The 15,616-nt window shown below is 39.2% G+C and overlaps 1 protein-coding gene across 5 annotated transcripts in view; it reads right to left on the bottom strand.

Moving 5' to 3' along the window:
- The window catches only part of LOC125181363 (chromodomain-helicase-DNA-binding protein 1), a 75,715-nt gene that overhangs the window by 12,257 nt on the left and 47,842 nt on the right, over nt 1-15,616 (bottom strand). For all 5 annotated transcript variants that reach the window (XM_048055923.2, XM_048055920.2, XM_048055922.2 and 2 more), the window contains exons 17-29: nt 15,035-15,187; nt 14,656-14,727; nt 13,011-13,160; nt 12,187-12,335; nt 8,588-8,684; nt 8,398-8,493; nt 7,227-7,403; nt 6,876-7,036; nt 6,101-6,142; nt 3,255-3,385; nt 2,727-2,865; nt 1,834-1,984; nt 112-234 (exon numbers count right to left, since the gene is read on the bottom strand). In XM_048055923.2, coding sequence (XP_047911880.1) covers nt 112-234; nt 1,834-1,984; nt 2,727-2,865; nt 3,255-3,385; nt 6,101-6,142; nt 6,876-7,036; nt 7,227-7,403; nt 8,398-8,493; nt 8,588-8,684; nt 12,187-12,335; nt 13,011-13,160; nt 14,656-14,727; nt 15,035-15,187 — 1,641 coding nt within the window. The remainder of the gene's footprint in view (nt 1-111; nt 235-1,833; nt 1,985-2,726; nt 2,866-3,254; nt 3,386-6,100; nt 6,143-6,875; nt 7,037-7,226; nt 7,404-8,397; nt 8,494-8,587; nt 8,685-12,186; nt 12,336-13,010; nt 13,161-14,655; nt 14,728-15,034; nt 15,188-15,616) is intronic.

A 15,616-nucleotide genomic window follows, 5' to 3' on the forward strand; every position in this document is an offset into this window, starting at 1 on the left:
GCAATATGGAGAAAATTGCACAAAGAGTAGAACTAAGGAAAAAGAAGGATCTATTGATATGCCCATAAGCATAATATGTTATCTCGCTACTGAATGTCAAGCTTTACTTACTGCACCAGCAAGTCTCTGTGCTTCCTTTCTTGCAAGGTCTTTATTCAGTAATTTAATGAGGTAGTCTGCACGGGTCTGTAATTGCTTGGCCTGGGGTTTCTTGTCTGGATCATCAGGTAAAATCTGAAGAGAGCAATGGTAGTATCAACTATAAGTACACATTATCAAATTTGGAAGCTGCATTAAAAAAAAAGGTAGAAAACCAATTCACTCCAACTATACCTGGCAAGCATAACAGCACACTTGAAGGAATGTATAATTTCTTGAATGTTATATATTTTCCGCAAACACACAAGTAATGTAGAGTCTTGGAAATGGCCTCACAAAATTTACAGTAAACTCAAAAAACTAGCCTCAAATTTCTGTTTCCAATTTCATAGTTTATCTAAGAAATTCAGAGCTCCTGTACCACTGTCATCCACAGATCTAGTTCTGACTTGTGCTTCTTCTAAATGCAGAACTCATTACCACAGAATATTTCAGAAGCCAAAAATATAAACGAGTGATTTCATAAAACAGGCAAAATTATGGAAGGCAGGGGTAGGTGTCCTGGTTCCAGTTAGGACAGAGTTAATTTTCCCTCATAGTAGCTGGTAGGGTGCTATGTTTTGGATTAGGATGAGAAGAGCGCTGATAACATGCTGATGTTTTAATTGTTGCAGAGCAGTGTTTACACCAGGCCAAGGACTTTTCAGCTTCTCGCTCTGTCCTGCCAGCAAGCAGGCTGGGGGTGCAGCAGGAGCTGGGAGGGGACAGACCCAGGACAGCTGACCCAAACTGGCCAAAGGGGTATTCCATACCATCTGACGTCATGCTAAACAATATATAGGGGTGGCTGGCCGGGGTGGGGGGCCGGCTGCTCGGGGATAGGCTGGGCATCGGTCAGCGGGTGGTGAGCAATTGCATTGTGCATCACTTGTTTTCTTACACATTATTATTATTAATACTATTATCGTTATCACTATTATTATTATTATAGTTATTATTATATTACTGTCTTAATAAACTGTCTTTATCTCAACTCACAGGCTTCACTTTCCCGTTTCTCTCCCCCATCGCAGAGAGGGAGGGGGGAGGGTGAGCGAACGGCTGTGTGGTGTTTAGCTGCCAGCCGGGTTAAACCACAACAGTAGGATATCATTAAACAGATTTGGATACAATCCTGACCTCTCAAATCCCAAAGCTACAGGTTGTTGACAATGTCACTGAGTTTGCTTCACTTCAGTCTTTCCCTAAATATCTGTTTCTCACTACTTCTAGGCAGACACTGCACTACTACTTGTCTAATGAACACAGCTATTCTCATGTTGTGAATGAGAGGCAGTTTCAAGCAAAGAAACTGTGGATGGGAAAGAAAGGAGGGGTGAGAAAACCAAACCAAAACCCCAAAACAGCCTTCCCTCCAAAAGATCAAGAATAAAATTAACATAACTAGAGCATCTAAAATAGGGAAACAACAGATGGAAGAGAGAAAATTCAAGTGACAGAGATCCAAATATACAAAAATAATGTAACAGACTATAAGAAGGTATAATTCAAATGAATACACAAGATCTTGAATTCTAATAAATGTACAACAAGAATACAAAGGAGTACAACTGTCCTAACATCTGTGCAATTTCAGCGATCATAAAATAAGCTCTTTCAGTAACTGATCTTATTAGTATTATTACTTAAACATAAAAAAAAAAAGTCCTTCATGAAATTTCATAGATGACATACCTTCTGCGTCAAGCTGAGATCAGGATCCATTTTTATCATTTCCCAGCTGCCATAACCATACTCATAGATACCTATTAACAGATTGGAATCATCTTCCTTACCCCAATCTGTATCAAAATGAGCTGCCTTGGTGTGGCATGGGATGACATATCTAGTAGAAAAAAAATTAGAAACATAAATAAGCCATCTTCTCAAACTTAGCAAGGGAGAAAGGAACATGCTAAGAGTAGAAACAAAGATGTTACACCACTAAAATGCTGGTATATTTAGGTAAGTAATCCAGATAACTATCATCAGATTTCCTTACAATTTCTATAAAATATTTATTGAAATCAGTACTGAAACAAGTTTTAAAGCAGATCTAGATTAAGATATAAAGAACAACAGATATCTATCTGTGGTCATGGATTGAGACAGAATTGGTTAACAATGAAGACAAGCTTAAAATATCAGTCTTGTGTAACTGCTAACTGAATAAGCATAGTCTAGGGACTGTGATACAGAAGGCAGCAAGCTAAGAAGTTCAGAGGGCTGAAACTATCACCAACAATTAGTATCTGTTCCCCTTTGACAGATATTGCTTTCCCTCAGGCAGAGGTGACACAAAGCAGCTCCTCAACAAGCCTAATTTCTACTCTGAAATACTTAAGAGTAACTGAACCCAGGCCCCAGTGAATACAGTTCAGAAGCCAAAGCAAATACTGAATACAAAGGAGAGGGAAGAAAGAATAAACAAAGAATGTGGATCAGATTATGCTGCCAGTTCTTACAGGGAATGAAGCAACACTGGTGTCCCAGCATGCTTACAGTCTGGATTGGTTAAATATATGCTTACAAGCCTTGAATAATTTTCTAGATAATTATTTCCTTTAGGAGGAGAATAAAAAAAATACCTTTTCCTTTCTTCTGGATCTAAAGGAATGGATTTGTGCAATGGTGCCAATTCTTCTTCATGGGAGATGACTAGCTTTGCATTCACCTGCACTCCTGATATTCGGAATGTTGGGCCTTTAACTTTCCCAAGTCCACCTCCTTAAAATAAAGGACAAAACTATTAAAATATTCAGCCTTTAGGTGTATGTTATACACAAACGTAAAGAAAAAACAGATTGATGCTATAGCAGATGACATTCAATTAGAAAAACTTACTTTTTCTAACCAAACACTCTAAACTCCAGAATCTCAAGGTCTTCCAAATACTAGTAGATTAATAACAAATGTCATGATAAAGCAAAATCATGTCGCATTCCACTGTGACAAAATACACAGGGAATGGGGATTTTGTTTTTAATTCACCAAGCACAGTAACATTTTTGTTTCTGTTTTCCCCCAAGAAAATAAATGTTATAATCAGATCTTAAGAATAGTTCATAACTCTTGACACTTTTTATTCCGCTTGCCAACTCCCAAATACAATTTACCTGATCTTTCTTGTCCAAAGGCATTGTCCCTTAAAGCCTTAATGCATCCATTATGTACAAGTTCTCCCAGACATCTAAGGTCTGTTTCCGATTTATCAACTAGCTCAGCATCTCTAGCTATAGCATCTAACCTATAAAAAAAGAAGTATGGTTTCACAACTCTAAAACATTAGTAACTACACAATCAGAGAACCAAAGAATACCTGAGGTTGGAAGGGGCCCTCTGGAGGTCATCTGGTCCAAGCCTCCTGCTCAAGCAGGGACACCTAGAGCAGGTTGCCCAGGACCATGTCCAAACAGCTTTTGAAGATCTCCAAGGAGGGAGACTCCACAACCTCTCTGGGCAACCTGTTCCACTGCTCCATCACCCACACAGTAAAAAGAAAAAGAAAAAAGTGTTTCCTGATGTTGAGACGGATCCTCCTGTGTTTCCATTTGTGCCCATTGCCTCTTGTCCTGTCACTGGGCACCACTGAAAAGAGCCTGGATCCATCCTCTTTGCATCCTCCCTTCAGGTATTTATAGACATTGATGAGATACCCCTGGGCCTTCTCTTCTCCAGGCTAAACAGTCCCAGCTCTCTCAGCCTCTCCTCATAGGAGAGATGTTCCAGTCCCTTAATCATTTTTGTGGCCCCTTTGTTGGACTCTCTCCAGTAGATCCAGGTCTCTCTTGTACTGGGGAGCCCAGAGCTGGACACAGAACTCCAGGTGTGGCCTCACCAATGCTGAGTAGAGGGGATGGATCACCTCCCTCCACCTGCTGGCAATACCTTGCCTAACGCAGCCCAGGATATCATTAGCCTTCTTTGCTGCAAGGACACATTGCTGGCTCATGCTCGACTTGGTGACCCCCAGGACCCCCATAGACTTTTCTGCAAGGTTGCTTTACAGCTGGGTGGCCCCCAGCATGTACCGGTGCCTGGGGTTGTTCCTTTCCAGGTACAGGACTTTGTACTTCCCCTTGTTGAACTGCATGAGGTTCCTCTCTGCCCATTTCTCCAGTCTGTCCAGGTCCTTCTGGATGGCAGCAAGACCCTCTGGTGTATCTGCCACGCCCCTCTGTTTTGTGTCATCTGCAAACTTGCTGAGGGTACGCTCTGCCCCATCATCCAGATCATTAATGAAAACGCTGAACAGGACTGAGTCCAGTACTGACCCCTGCAGTATGCCCCTAGTTACTACTGGCCTCCAACTAGACTTTGTGCCGCTGACCACCACCCTCTGGGCCCAGCCATTCAGACAGTTTTCAAACCACCTCGCTGTTTGCCCATCCAGCAACGGCCACTTTAACAGCTTGTCTATGGGGATCTTATGGGAGACAGTGTCAAAGGCCTTACTGAAGTCCAGGTAGACTATATCCACTGCTCTCCCCTCATCCATCAGGCTGGTCATATCATTATAGAAGCTTATCAGGTTGGTCAAGCATGACTTCCCCTTGGTGAATCCATGCTGGCTCCTCCCGATGGTTTTCTTGTCCTTCATGTACCTGGAAATGGTTTCCAGGATTAGCTGCTCCATTACCTTCCCAGGCATCGAGGTGGGGCTGACTGGCCTGTAGTTCCCAGGGTCCTCCTTCTTGCCCTTTTTGAAGATAAGAGTGACATTTGCTTTCCTCTAGTCTTCAGGCACTTCTCCCAGTCACCGTGATCAAGCAAAGATTATCAAGAGTGGCCTTGCGAGGACATCTGCCAGCTCCCTCAGTACTTGTGGGTACATCCCATCAGGGCCCATGAATTATGAATGTCCAGTTTGCTTAAGTATTCCTTGACCTGATCATCTCCCACCATGGGTCCATCTTCCTTCCTCCAGCCTTTCCCCCAGGTCTCTGGGACCTGGGATTCCTGAGGGCCAGTCTTGATGGTAAAGACCGAGGCAAAGAAGGCATTCAGTACCTCAGCCTTTTCCCTGTCCCGTGTAACCAGGTTCCCCATCTTGTTCAGCAATGGGCACACATTTTCCCTAGCCTTCCTTTTGTCACTAATGTATTCATGAATGACTCCTTCAGACTTTGAAACCAGAGAAGTTATCAAATAAGCTAGCATTCACCCACACTTGCTATGCTGTGTGCATTTTTAATCCATGCACTTAAAAGTAGCTATAGAAAAGAATACAGAAAATATTATTTAAAAAAAAAAGGAAATACTAAAGGTGTTTCAGATATTAGAGGACAACACAATAGGAACTATAAAGGACCCTAACTATACAGTTTCAATATGTTTCTGTATATTCTTTTGAAAATAAAAGGAACTATTATATATTGTATGATCATATAGAATATAAGTATTGTTAAAGAAAATGAAGGTGGTAACTTTTTTGCAGAATATGGGGAAATACAGAATATGGAGTAATACAGAAAGCTTAAAATAATAACTGACAATAAGAATGCAAAACTGGTAGTTACAGTGCATAAAACCATAGGCTTTTACCATACTATCAAACGAGAAAACTATTCAGTTTGTCACTATTTGACAAACTGAACTAATCTGAACTAATCTGAACTAATCTGAAAACTATTCAGATTGTCACTAATGTGGATTAAACAAGATAATAGGTAAAGTGTAAAAAAAGAGGAAGTCCAAAAAAAAAAAGTCCTTCCAAAATTGAAAGGTTTGTCTTTCTGGCTTTCTACATAAATACCACATATGAAGAAAGGAAATATTTTAATATTTTTAATATTTTAATAATAATAATATTTTAATAATAATTTAATTTCATGTTATAATCAAGGCAAATATACTATTATATACTATTTTCTCTTCAGCCTAAGGATTTTTGTTGTACTGATCTAATTTTAATGTAAACGAGATTCCAAATTGCTACACAAATATAACCAAATGAGTTTACCTTTCAAGTGGACCACCAAATTTCTTGTAACTCTTGATAAATCTAGTAACAGAAAATAATTCTGCAGTTAAAAATGTATGCTTAACTACACCGCTTTCAAAATTTATTTGTAAAGTCTTAGTACAATGCTATATGGACAATGCAAAGAAAAGAACTAGAGAGACCAAGGCAGATTAGTATTTTAATTAACCCACATTTAAAGCCAGAGTTCTATTTGGTTTATTAACTGATGCAAATAAAATAGAAAATACAATTCATTTCAAAGGTTACTTTAGTAGTTTTACAAGTCAAAGCATTCAGCAACACAATGTGTTTAAAACAAAAGTTTAAAAGTTTAAAGTTTAAAACAAAACTCTCTCAACATTTTGTAGGTATTTCCACAAAGATATACATATCCTTTCTTCAACTACAGTTTTTAGGTAAAATGATGGGAAGTTTACATTTTTTTTAAAAAAAAAAAAGCTCACCCACTGTAACAACTGTTTTTGAAATCACTGCCTTCAGGGGATGCAGGAAGAATAACACATATTAAAAGACTGTAAACAATCAAGAATATTTTTCCAACCCAATTTTATCCCTTACCTAAATGGGTTCAAAATCTGGATGTGACAGTTCTTTATCTCAGCACCACAAACTACAAAAAGTAAAGCTTTAAATGCCTAGAATAAAAAATTTCAACTAATGTAAAGATAGATTGTTTTCCATATTTTCAAACTCAAAATGATAAAAAAAATGTTTTGTCCCATTAAGCACACATGTCCCCCCCACATCTTACCGTCTAATCTCTGCATCACTAAATCCTTTAATATTTTCTCGAGGAATAGTTCGTGGTCGTCCACGTTTTTTTGGTCGTTTTCTTTCTGAGACAGAGTCACTATCAGATCCAGAATATCTTCTGCTCCTACTGCATCTCCCTTCATTTCCATTAAAGCTAATCTGGAATTTCAGAGTAAGTAGTTCAAAGCTATGTGACTAAAACATTTTATTCATTTGTTATCTAGCCCATCAAAAATATGGGGGGGGGGGGGGGGGGGGGGGCACACGCAAAAACCATCCAACACAGAAGTACAAGCCAAAACAACATCAATGCACATATCAAAGAAAATTGGTCAAAACCCAGAGATACCTGTTTTGCACAGTTCCTCATCCTTGGGAGCATATATATTTCTTCAAGTTCTTTTTGTCTTTCCTCCTCTTCTATTCGTTGCCGCTGGACTTCTGGAATGATTTCTTCCCAACTTCTTAAATTTTGTTCTGGTTCCAATTCAATGTCATCTTCATCCATATTAGAAAAGTTAGCTACCTTATGTATTGGAACATAAGTATTTTCACAAAATGAGTACATGGTTTTATTTAAACAAGGAGTCAGCAACTAACGTTTTAAGAAAACTTAGTTTGGAATGGCATATTTTATTTATGTATACAAAATATATACATATAAAATAGTTCATGAATCACTGTCTTGAAAGTAATTTCATATGTGAAATGCACATGCTCCATGCAACATGGCTGAATATACAGATGAGAATATTTTTCTTCTTTTAAAAGTTGACTAATATAGAAACACTATGAAATACCTCCTTGATAGCTGTGAGATTGTTGTTTAATTTCCTTCAAAGCAGAGCTAACAGTATTTGAATGCTCAAGTTGATATAAAATTCTGCATTATTATGCAGAACTAACCAAACATTAATAAACTGTAGAAACCACAATATATTGCAAATGAATGATCAGCAGGAAGGTGATTTAGTACTCTGATCTAAAGAAAAGTCCTTCCCCACTTTAAACAAAAAACAAACAAAATCACACACACAGAGACACAAGACACACCCACAATTTAGATCCACCATAATATTTTAAGTATTATCCAGTTAAATACATCTGGCATTCAAGTTTACATATGTGTTGAAAGGAATTTCTAAAGGTCATCAACTAAGAAATCCAAACTTCATTCTGTTTTCAGAAGTGCCATAGTTGCTTAACAGTGTAAAGCATTAAATGAAGAACAGCCCTCCCCAATATTACAATCATTAAATCAAAGACTAATGTATTTGCAAATGTCTTTCTTATTTTGCTAGCAGAATACATTATGCATTTTTAAATGTTTGCACTGGTGGTAACTATCCTGTATAGGTGAAAAGACATGCTATGCGAAAGAGTTGACCTATTGTCAACAAATTGACAATTTCATAAGAATGAAGAAAAGTTACATGAAAGGAAATAAGAAGTAGCATTTATAAAGTAGCATTTATAAAGAAAATCATAATTATGGGAGGAGGGAGGGAACAGAGTAATACCTTGAACTGAGAAAGTAACTCATCTCCTACAGTTAATGGGCCTGGCTCATTTTCTCGAGTTTCAGCCCTCTTCAGGATTTCATCTATATCCATTTCCTGAAACAGAAGTTGTTTCTTTTTATAACAAAATAATTCATACATATTTTTTAGTTGTTGTATCCATAAAGTGTAGATGCACTGCTCCATTTACCTGAGGCTCCTCTTCTTCCCCTTCAGGTTCTTTAAAGAGTTCCTCAGCACCAAACTTCAAAATTGCTGATAACTCTTCCTTATTAAAAGGTGTTGAGCTGAAATACAGGAAATTTCAGAAAAGCATTTTATCTTTGAGAATTTTTTCAAATTACTATAACCATGAATTAATCAAGCTTCCTTCTGACTGTTAAACAAAAGCTCTATTTAATATGTAAAAAAAATGTAGAAAGACATTATACTTTGCAGTCTTTACTTATAAGGTTGTTATTTTATTATTATTATTATATTATATACTGTTGGGGTCAGAGGACTACCACCCATTCCTACTCTATCATGTAGGGTCAAATAAGGCTGCAACCAGGAGACGTCGAAATATCAAAAAAGACTTCGTGTCCCTCAGAAAGATGTTGAAGGGATTAGAAGCACAAGTAGTGTTCTCCTGTATCCTCCCAGTTGGTGAATGGGACCCAAGGAGACAAACAGACCAAGTGAATGACTGGCTGCATGGCTGGTGCCATGCTCAAGGTTTTGGGTTCTACGATCTTGGATGTACTTTTGAGAGACCAGGCATGCTGACACTGGATGGGGCGTCCTTGACCAAGTGGGGCAAGAGTGTTCAGGGCAGTAAGCAGGTGGGATTTATTAGCAGGGCTTTAGACTAGATGAAGTGGGGGAAGGGGATGTACCTCTTAGTGACAGAAAAGAACTTGGGAACACCGACACTTTAGGAAGCAACAGGGGAATACCCGTGAATTGTCCCAAAGGAATTAGGAAGGGCTCCTCTAAAAAGGTGATACAGCCAATAGCCCAGCTGAAGTGCCTCTACACCAATGCATGCATCAAGGGAAAAAAACAGGAGGAGTTGGAAACCATAGTCCAATTAGAAAACTCTGACATAACTGCTATCACGGAAACACAGTGGGATGAATCACACAACTGGAACACTGAAATTGAGGGCTAAAAGCTTTAGAGAAGATATAGACAAGGAAGAAAGCGGGGGGAAAAGGGTGGAAAGAAAGGGAAAAGAAAGGGTGGGGGTGTTGCCCTCTATGTTAAGAAATGGAGAGTTGCACTCAACGGCATTATGTCCAAGTGGAGGCTACTGATGAGTGGTGTCCCTCAGGGGTCTTTCTTGGGACTGGTACTGTTTAATATCTTTATTAAAGACATAAACAGTGGGATCGAGTGCACCCTCAGCAAGTTTTCAGATGTGACATCAAGCTGAGTGGCACAGTTGGTAAAACAGAAGGAAGGGATGCCATCCAAAAGGACCTGGACAAGCTTGAGAAGTGGGCCTCTGTGAATCCAATGAGGTTCAACAAGTCCAAGTGCAAGGTGCTGCACCTGGGTCAGGGCAATCCCAGACAGGAGCACAGACTGGCTGGAGAACTCATTGAGAGCAGCCCTGCAGAGAAGGAATTGGGGGTTCTGGTGGATGAAAAGCTTGACATGAGCCAGCAGTGCAGACATGCAGCCCAGAAAGCCAACTGCATCCTGGGCTGCATCAACAGAGGAGTGGCCAGCAGGTCGAGGGAGGTGATTGTCCCCCTCTACTCTGCCCTCGTGAGGCCCCACTTGGAGTACTGCATCCAGGTCTGGGGCCCGCAGCACAAAAAAAGATGTGGACCTATTAGCATGGGTCCAGAGGAGGGCCATGAAGACTATCAGAGGGCTGGAGCACCTCTCCTATGAAGAAAGGCTGAGAGCTGGGGACGTGAGGCCCATCTATAAGAATGGTTGTAAGGAGGAACCGGGGAACTACAGGCCTGTCAGCACGAACTCGGTGCCAGGAAAGGTGATGAAGCAGGTCATCTTGAATGCAATCAAGCAACTGGGGGATCAGGCCCAGCCAGCATGGGTTCATGAAAGGCAAGTCCTGCCTGACCAACCTCATCTCCTATGAGCAGGCGACCTGCCTGTTGAATGATGGAAAGGCTGTTGACATAGTCTATCTAGACTTCAGCAAAGCCTTTGACACAGTCTCCCACAGTATTCTCCTGGAGAAGCTGGAGGCCCATGGTTTGGACAGGTACACTTTTTGCTGGGTTAAAAACTGGCTGGACAGCCGGGCCCAGAGAGTAGTGGTGAATGGAGTGAAATCCTGCTGGTGACCAGTCATGAGTGGTGTTCCCCTGGGGTCGGTGTTGGGGCCCATCCTCTTGAATATCTTTATTGATGATTTGGATAAGGGAATTGAGTGCACCCTCAGGAAGTTTGCAGATGACACCAAGTTGGGGGGAAGTGTCGATCTGCCGGAGGGTAGGAAGGCCCTGCAGAGGGACCTGGACAGGTTGGATCGAAAGGCAGAGGCCAATGGGATGAGGTTCAACATGGCTAAGTGCCGGGTCCTGCACTTTGGCCACAACAACCCCATGCAACGCTACAGGCTTGGGGCAGAGTGGCTGGAAAGCTGTGCAGAGGAAAAGGATCTGGGGGTGTTGGACGATGCTCGCCTGAACATGAGCCAGCAGTGTGCCCAGGTGGCAAAGAAGGCCAACGGCATCCTGGCTAGTATCAGGAATAGTGTAGCCAGCAGGACCAGGGAGAGTATCGTCCCCCTGTACTCAGCTCTGGTGAGTCCGCACCTTGAGTACTGTGTTCAGTTTTGGGCCCCTCACTTCAAGAAAGACATCGAGGCCCTGGAGCGTGTCCAGAGAAGGGCTTCAAAGCTGGTGAAGGGCCTAGAACACAAGTCCTGTGATGAGTGGCTGAGGGAACTGGGGTTGTTTGGTCTGGAGAAGAGGAGGCTCAGGGGAGACCTTATTGCTCTCTACAACTACCTGAAAGGAAGTTGTGGGGAGCTGGGGGTCGGCCTCTTCTTCCAGATAACTAGCGATAGGATTAGAGGGAGCGGCCTCAAGTTGCACCAGGGAAGTTTCAGGTTGGAAATTAGGAGACATTTCTTCTCAGAAAGAGTAGTCAGACATTGGAACAGGTTGCCCAGGGAGGTGGTGGAGTCACCATCCCTGGGGTGTTTAAGGAAAGGTTGGACGTGGTGCTTAGGGACATGGTCTAGTGGGTGATAGTGGTGGTAGGGGGATGGTTGGACCAGATGATCTTGGAGGTCTTTTCCAACCTTAATGAATCTATGATTATATTTTCAGCCTGGAGAAGAGAAGGCTCCGGGGAGACCTCATTGTGGCCTTTCAGTACTTAAAGGGGTTTTATATAAAAAGATGGAGATTGACTTTTTATTCAGACAGATAATGATAGGACAAGGGGGAAGGGTTTTAATCTAAAAGAGAAGAGATTTAGATTAGGTGTTAGGAGAAAATTCTTCACTTGGTGGATGGTGAGGCACTGGAACAGGTTGCCCAGAGAAGTAGTGGATGCCCCATGCCTGGAAGTGGTCAAGGCCAGGTTGGATGGAGCTTTGAGCAACCTCATCTAGTGGGTGGCATCCCTGCCCATGGCAGGGGAGTTGGAACGAGATGATCTTTAAGGTCCCTTCCAACCTAAGCCATTCTATGATTTTATGATATAACCCCTTTCCATACATTTTTTGCCTTTTGTTAACCAAGTGAAGTGACTTGCACTTTTACTCAAATAGTCAAGTACACTTAACCCTAAATTGATATGTAAGATATATAAATATACCTTGAAGGAGTAGAGCCTGTATGTAGTACTGTTTTCCCTGTAGTGTCCATTCTCTGAATCACTAAGTGATCTAACACCATCTTTTTCTTGGCTCTTTCAAGAATATCTTCTTCTACTGATCCTTTTGTGACTAGCCGATAAATATTAACCTATGTATATTATAAATAGGCTTTACTTACATGCTCACAAATTACACAGGAAAACAATATTCAGATAAAATTAACAACAACAAAAAAAACACCTTGAACAACAACAATGTTAGACTTTACTTCTAATCTTCTATCTCATTGAACTAGTATTTCTCATATGAAACCAGTCAATCACATTACCATTGTCTCTACGTAAAGTTTTTAAAAAATAAAAGAAAAATTCTTAGACCTCTCCTCTTTAAACTTCAGTGATTAGGCACAAGCATGGCCATAAGGAACAGTGTCATATCTGATTATTACTTGAAGTCTTCCGCAAGAAAGAAACCTAAAGAGAACTACTAATTATTTAACATTAGGTAAAGGAGATGTGCCTTAAATATAACAGCTATTTTCTAGGATGACATGAAGCCAATGAATGTGAGACAAGCCCAGAACTCTTCTCTCTACTCATCCATATACTACAGTTACTATGCCATCTCTCCATACAGGGAGAGATTTATTTATTTATTTATTTATTTTAAAAGTCAAATGAGCATTATTAACATTTTTAGATATACCTGGCAAGTACTAGTTATTCTCAAAATACACAAAGACTGCGATGGCCAGACAAACAGCTTATGGCTACTGTGTGAAACCCTCCTTCAGGTTTGAAGCTTAGAAGACAAATATGCATACCTGTTTTTTCTGTCCAATCCTATGAGCTCTAGCCTGCGCTTGCAGATCATTTTGTGGATTCCAGTCAGAATCAAATATAACTACAGTGTCAGCAGATGCCAAGTTTATACCTAATCCTCCAGCCCTGGTAGACAGCAAAAAGCAGAAATCCTGAAATTATAAAATAAGAAATAGCTTTATATATGTATTAGTTATAATAATGCTTTGTGGAGCAGACTATCAACTCATACACTAGCTCTTCCATAGGTGAAGCTTCTTTAAGTATGAAGCTTAAATATAAATATATATATATATTTAAAGAAAACTAAGCAGCCATGGCATAAGAGGGAAGATCCTTGAGCATATAAGTAACTGGTTAAGAGATACGAAACGAGTTCTGTCAGGGTCAGTGCTCTTCAACACACTCAGAAACAATATGAAAATGGTATGATCGAAGTTTTCAGATGATATGGAATTATTCAAGGACAACTGTGAAGGACTGCAGAAGGATCTTATGAGACAGGCAATAAAAAAAAAAGCAGATGAAATTCAAGATAAAGAGAAATAGGAAACAATTTTGAATATTAAATAGAGTGACAAGTAATAGCAAACCATTAATGCACAGGAATGAGTCCTTGGAGTTGTCATAGATATTGAGACCTTCACTCAGTAATAGCCAAGAAAACTGATTAGGTAAAATGAAGTTTTATGGATTATTAGGAAAGAAATAGAGAATAAAACAGGAAACAATTCTGTTGCTGCACAAGTCTATAATTTACCTCCTTTTCTGAATACCATGTGAAGTTTGAATCCCCCTTCATCTTAAAAAAACATACAGTACAACTACAAGAATTCCAGAAAAAGGCAATGATGTCTATATAAGAAATTTACATACAGAAGTTAGTTGTTTTAACAAATATCTGAAGTTTATGTTATGAAATTAAGTCCTTCCCCCTCAACCATAACATAAATATAAGCCCAATAGCAACTGACAAATGCTATGCTTCTATTGCTGAAAAAACCCTGCCAGTGTTGAACAGAAGACCTAAGATTATCAAAGGTATGGAATGGCTTCCATAGTAGGAATGCTAAATAAACTAGGAATCTAATAGTGGTACACGATGGCTATAAATCAGTTCTTCAGTTTCTTCCAGGGCAAGGAAATAAAAAATAGAATATAAAGATAACAGAAGCCAGATTTAAAAAATATTTAAAACAATTTTTCTTCATGCAAGGATATACACAACTCAGTTCTGCCCATTCCCTAAGTACTTGTTCAATGTCAAAGGTTTATGCAAAAGTTCAGTGCTCCTGTAAAAACTGAAGGACTAAGTCCTACAAAAAAAAAACAAAACAGGTTAAATTCTTCAGTGTTTATACAGTACTGAAAATTACTTTGATAAAAAGCACTGTCAAAAATCTAAAAAGATAACTATGCAGTTATATTAGTTAAACGTCATTTTCATAAATTCTGTTTCCTATTTAACCTCTTCTCAGAAAAAAAGAGTTGTAAATCTTGTAATATATAGGTTACCAATAACAAAATTTCAACATGATACATCCCTCACTTTTTTCTGTCTTCATTTTTTTGGTAATATTTGTTATATTTCTTGGGAAAAAAATAAAGCTGTATAGATTTAAAAACCACCACCCACTAATACCATACCTCTGATCCTTCTGCATTAAAATGATCCAGTGCTTGTTTCCTCAATTCCCCTTTTATTGATCCATCAAGTCTCTAAAGAGATCAAATATTACAGTTAAAGAGGAACTCTCATACTATATTCAAATCAGAGCAACTTGAAATCTCAATTGCCAAAACAATTAGGGGCAAGGAAAAAAGTAATGTAACATTTTACACCACCTTTCTAATTTATCAGTTTCATTTCAAAACACCATTTATCATATAGTAATTGTCAGTCGTCTTTTTCTGTACATAAAATTAAACTTTTATAAATCCTTCTACAAAAAAGGACACTTTTCCTTTTCTTAAGCTAAAGTGGCAAAGATCAAGGCTTCTTGGCTACTACCAGCAAAATTCCTACCTGAAAAGGAAACTGACGATACTTCAAATATTCTGCTAGGATGTCTAGCATCCTCACCATCTGAGAGAAAATCAGTACTCTGTTGCCACGTTCTCGTAGACGAATCAGTAGCTTGTCAAGAAGGATTAGTTTCCCACTACTTCGTATTAAATGCTACAAAGACAAGAAAAGGTGTATTGCAAAATAAGTTCACCTTAACACTAATATACACTGCAGTTGGTTAGACTTTTTTTAAGGTTTTTAAGGTTTAAGTTTTTTTAAGGTTTAAGGTTTGCTTTCTTGTCTACTGGAATGGGAAGAATGACAGAAATTTTGACATTCCTTTAAAAATATGTTTTAAAATGTGCACACAATAGTCTCCTAGAACTAAATAACACATTCAGATGACCATACTATACCACTATATACATTTACTAGTATGCAGCATTAATTGAATATGAAAGTTTAATAAGGATTTAGTCAGTCCTGATCTCATAAAAACTCATTATAAAAGCATAGAGTACTCTAATTGAAAGCAACAGGAATACTAACTAGCATGTTTTAAAGGAAATGCATTTCTCAGCTTTGGCTAATAAAACATCA

This window comes from Anser cygnoides, unplaced genomic scaffold, assembly GCF_040182565.1.
Source record: "Anser cygnoides isolate HZ-2024a breed goose unplaced genomic scaffold, Taihu_goose_T2T_genome scaffold_45_1, whole genome shotgun sequence".
Taxonomy (NCBI): Eukaryota; Metazoa; Chordata; class Aves; order Anseriformes; family Anatidae; genus Anser; species Anser cygnoides.